Here is a 2,730-nt window from a genome sequence, read left to right on the forward strand (position 1 = left end):
ATGTTCCTCACTGGAATTTGAGTCTGAGTGCCCAGGAAGTGCACCTGGATGGGAACGGACAACCAATTCATGGCACATACCACGGAGCCTGCTGCTAGACCCCAACAGTGACAGGAGGAAGCTTTCTTTCTGAGAGTTGCACTGGGAAGTGTGCATGAAGTTTGAGAGTATGTTCCTTTACCCACACATTTGTCTCCCTGGGCTCAGCTCTAGGTTAGAGATAGCATAGCCAAGGACACCTCCTTCTGTTGGGTGACTGTGGAGAGGTTGTTCTCAGACAGCTGCCTGGGGAGGCCTCAGCTATGCTTGACCCTCATGGCACGATGCAATAGCAGGGGGTTCCCATCCCACGGGGTAAGTAGAAATCACAGCAGTCAGTTTGTATTTTTTATAATACACCCAAAAATAGTAGGATATATTCATTAAGGAATTAATAGTAGAAGCCCTTAGAAGTAGCAAAAAGGCACTTTCAGGCAACGTAACATCCAGCAAGGACTGACACTGATATGTTTAACAAGCTTATCAGTAGTGATATGGACTTAAAATACTTGCAGATTACAAACTTATCAATCGCATTAATGAAAACAGTAATATTACAGGTTCTGTATATCTATACATAGCCAAAATATCACTGGAGATTCAAAGTGATCCCAGAAGGGTTTACCTAGGTCAGACTAACATCAAGTGCCCGACCCAGCGGGGCGGCCGTCGCTGTCGGCAGATCTCTGCTCCAGCGCCCCGTGGCAGGGCGGCGGCACAGTCCCGTGCGGGCCCGCAGGGGGCGCTGCGTCCAGGGCCGCCAAACTCCATCCTGACCAGGGCGCACCTCCCTGAGTTCTCGAGAGAAATGAGCACGGCACCCGCAACAGCCATTGATGGAGGCCAATGTGAGTCAGACACAGTTACGTCTAAGGTGGACAAAACGGCATAACTGGCAACACGAGCTTTATTTGACATCAGAGGGACATCCACACCGTTCTGCTCTGTCTTCTATCCTCATCTACTTCTCCAGTGCAACACTGAAGAAAATAGGAGGAGCACTGTTCCTAAGAGCCTGCAGGGTGTTTTGCCTCCGTGGCCTCCCACATACTCCGAAGTTTAGCTATGAGCGTAACAGAGGTTGTGTTCTCTCTTTGAAGGTTCTGTGAGGCTCAATGTGGGCAGACACACGGCAAGGCAAAGGCTGATAGCCACTTGCTCTGCCACAGTCAGGGATGTCTTTTTCATCTGCTTTGGACAGCGCCCAAGAGAGGAGCCTGTGCAGCGTGTCACAACTTTCCATTCTTCTCAGAATGGAGAAGGGTCTCCTTGAACACCCAACTTATACCCACCAGAGCAAAGCCATTCTCTCTGGGCATCTCTGGGGGCAACACACGGTGAAAAGTAACATCAAAAGCTCAAAGGAGATGCAGAAATCTTTAATGAATGTTTAAAGCAGAAAATGAGGTCCTACTGAGCAGAGGCTCCACAGGGCAGGATTTGCCTGATCCCACAGTTGAGTTCATGCAAGGCTAGTGCCTTCTTTTCTGGCAGAGGATGGACTGGTTCTGAGGAACCACACAGCTCAGAGGAGAATAAGGGGAAAAAAAAGAAAGCAAAAATGAAATTTGAGAAAGAGGTAGGTAGGTGGGTAGAGGAACAGAAGCTGAGACGTGAGCCAGGTTGTCAGAAAGCACAGGCTTCTCCCTTCCATTCACTATTTCCTGGAGTAGCTGAGGATGGTCAACTGTTCTGAAAGCAGTGGCTTGAAAATTCCTTCTTCATTCAGCACCATGTTCGTAGTGTCTTCAGGCATATCTCCAGGATCAGAGCCAGCGGCTTTAGCAGGGCGGGCACCTTCTGCCACAGTAGCCACTGCCAAAGCCAGACAAGTTAAAGCCCCCCGAGGTGATGGGCACGCCCTCAGAGCTGAGGATGCTGCCAACAGCAGCGGAGGTGGACGATCCCACAACAGTGTTCTGCGGGAAGGAGCTGAGGATGGGTCCGGGCAGGGTCACCACCACGGGTGAGGGCTCGATGACGACGTTGGAGTTCTGGCACTGCCTGACACAGGGCTCATTGCAGCTGCTGGCCAGAGGGGTGGGGCCACAGGGCCGGCATGGCACACACTGGCTGTAGCAGGACATGTCTTGAGGCTGGAGGTATACCTAAGAGAGTGGGATAGAAGGAGAGCACTTGGGTATGGTGGGGCAGCCTGGATAGCCTCTCTCACAGGAGCAAAGGCAACTACTAGGGGTGGAGGAGGAGGACGCTGTGAGAGCATGTCACATCACTTAGTTATACCAGGGCTCTACAAAGAACAGTTTGGCCCAGGGAGACTTTCACGGAGTGCGTAAATCAAAAGCCATGTAAGCTGTGTCCCAAGCAGTCTCTGTGCAGACCTTATCCCCTCCATGATCTCCCATAGCAAGGAGCTTCACTATCTGTTAAGGTTTCTGTTGAGGCAAAATTCCACTTAGCAAGAGGAGGAGAGAGGGCTTCTCACTTACCTGGTTCCCAGCGAGAAGGAGGCAGGAGAAGTGGATGGGAGAGCTGGGAACTGGGCTGCCTTTTATACTGGTCCTTCATTGCTTCAGGCCTTGAGGCACTGGTGATATAGGCCATAATTGTCTGGCAAGCTAACCTTGAGTGCATGCTATCCCCTCTCATTATACGGGCTGTGTTTTGGTTTCCTGCAGTGCTACCTTTTCATTTCCAGATGTAGGCCATGCCAATACTCCAAAGAGGGTT

At 50.9% G+C, this 2,730-nt stretch overlaps 1 protein-coding gene across 1 annotated transcript; it reads right to left on the bottom strand.

Annotated features, from left to right (window-relative positions):
• Positions 1 to 1,721: 1,721 nt before the first annotated feature.
• Positions 1,722 to 2,347, bottom strand: LOC110391635 (feather keratin Cos1-1/Cos1-3/Cos2-1-like). Its single transcript, XM_021383589.1, has one exon. It carries the CDS (start codon positions 2,124 to 2,126, stop codon positions 1,821 to 1,823), a length of 306 nt encoding a protein of 101 aa, XP_021239264.1. The 5' UTR covers positions 2,127 to 2,347; the 3' UTR covers positions 1,722 to 1,820.
• Between the last annotated feature and the right edge of the window lie 383 nt (positions 2,348 to 2,730).

Source organism: Numida meleagris, unplaced genomic scaffold (genome assembly GCF_002078875.1).
Source record: "Numida meleagris isolate 19003 breed g44 Domestic line unplaced genomic scaffold, NumMel1.0 unplaced_Scaffold424, whole genome shotgun sequence".
Lineage (NCBI taxonomy): Eukaryota > Metazoa > Chordata > Aves > Galliformes > Numididae > Numida > Numida meleagris.

Excerpts from the sequence above, each read along its gene's own strand:
- LOC110391635 (XM_021383589.1), bottom strand. The coding sequence starts at position 2,126 with ATGTCCTGCTACAGCCAGTGTGTGCCATGCCGGCCCTGTGGCCCCACC.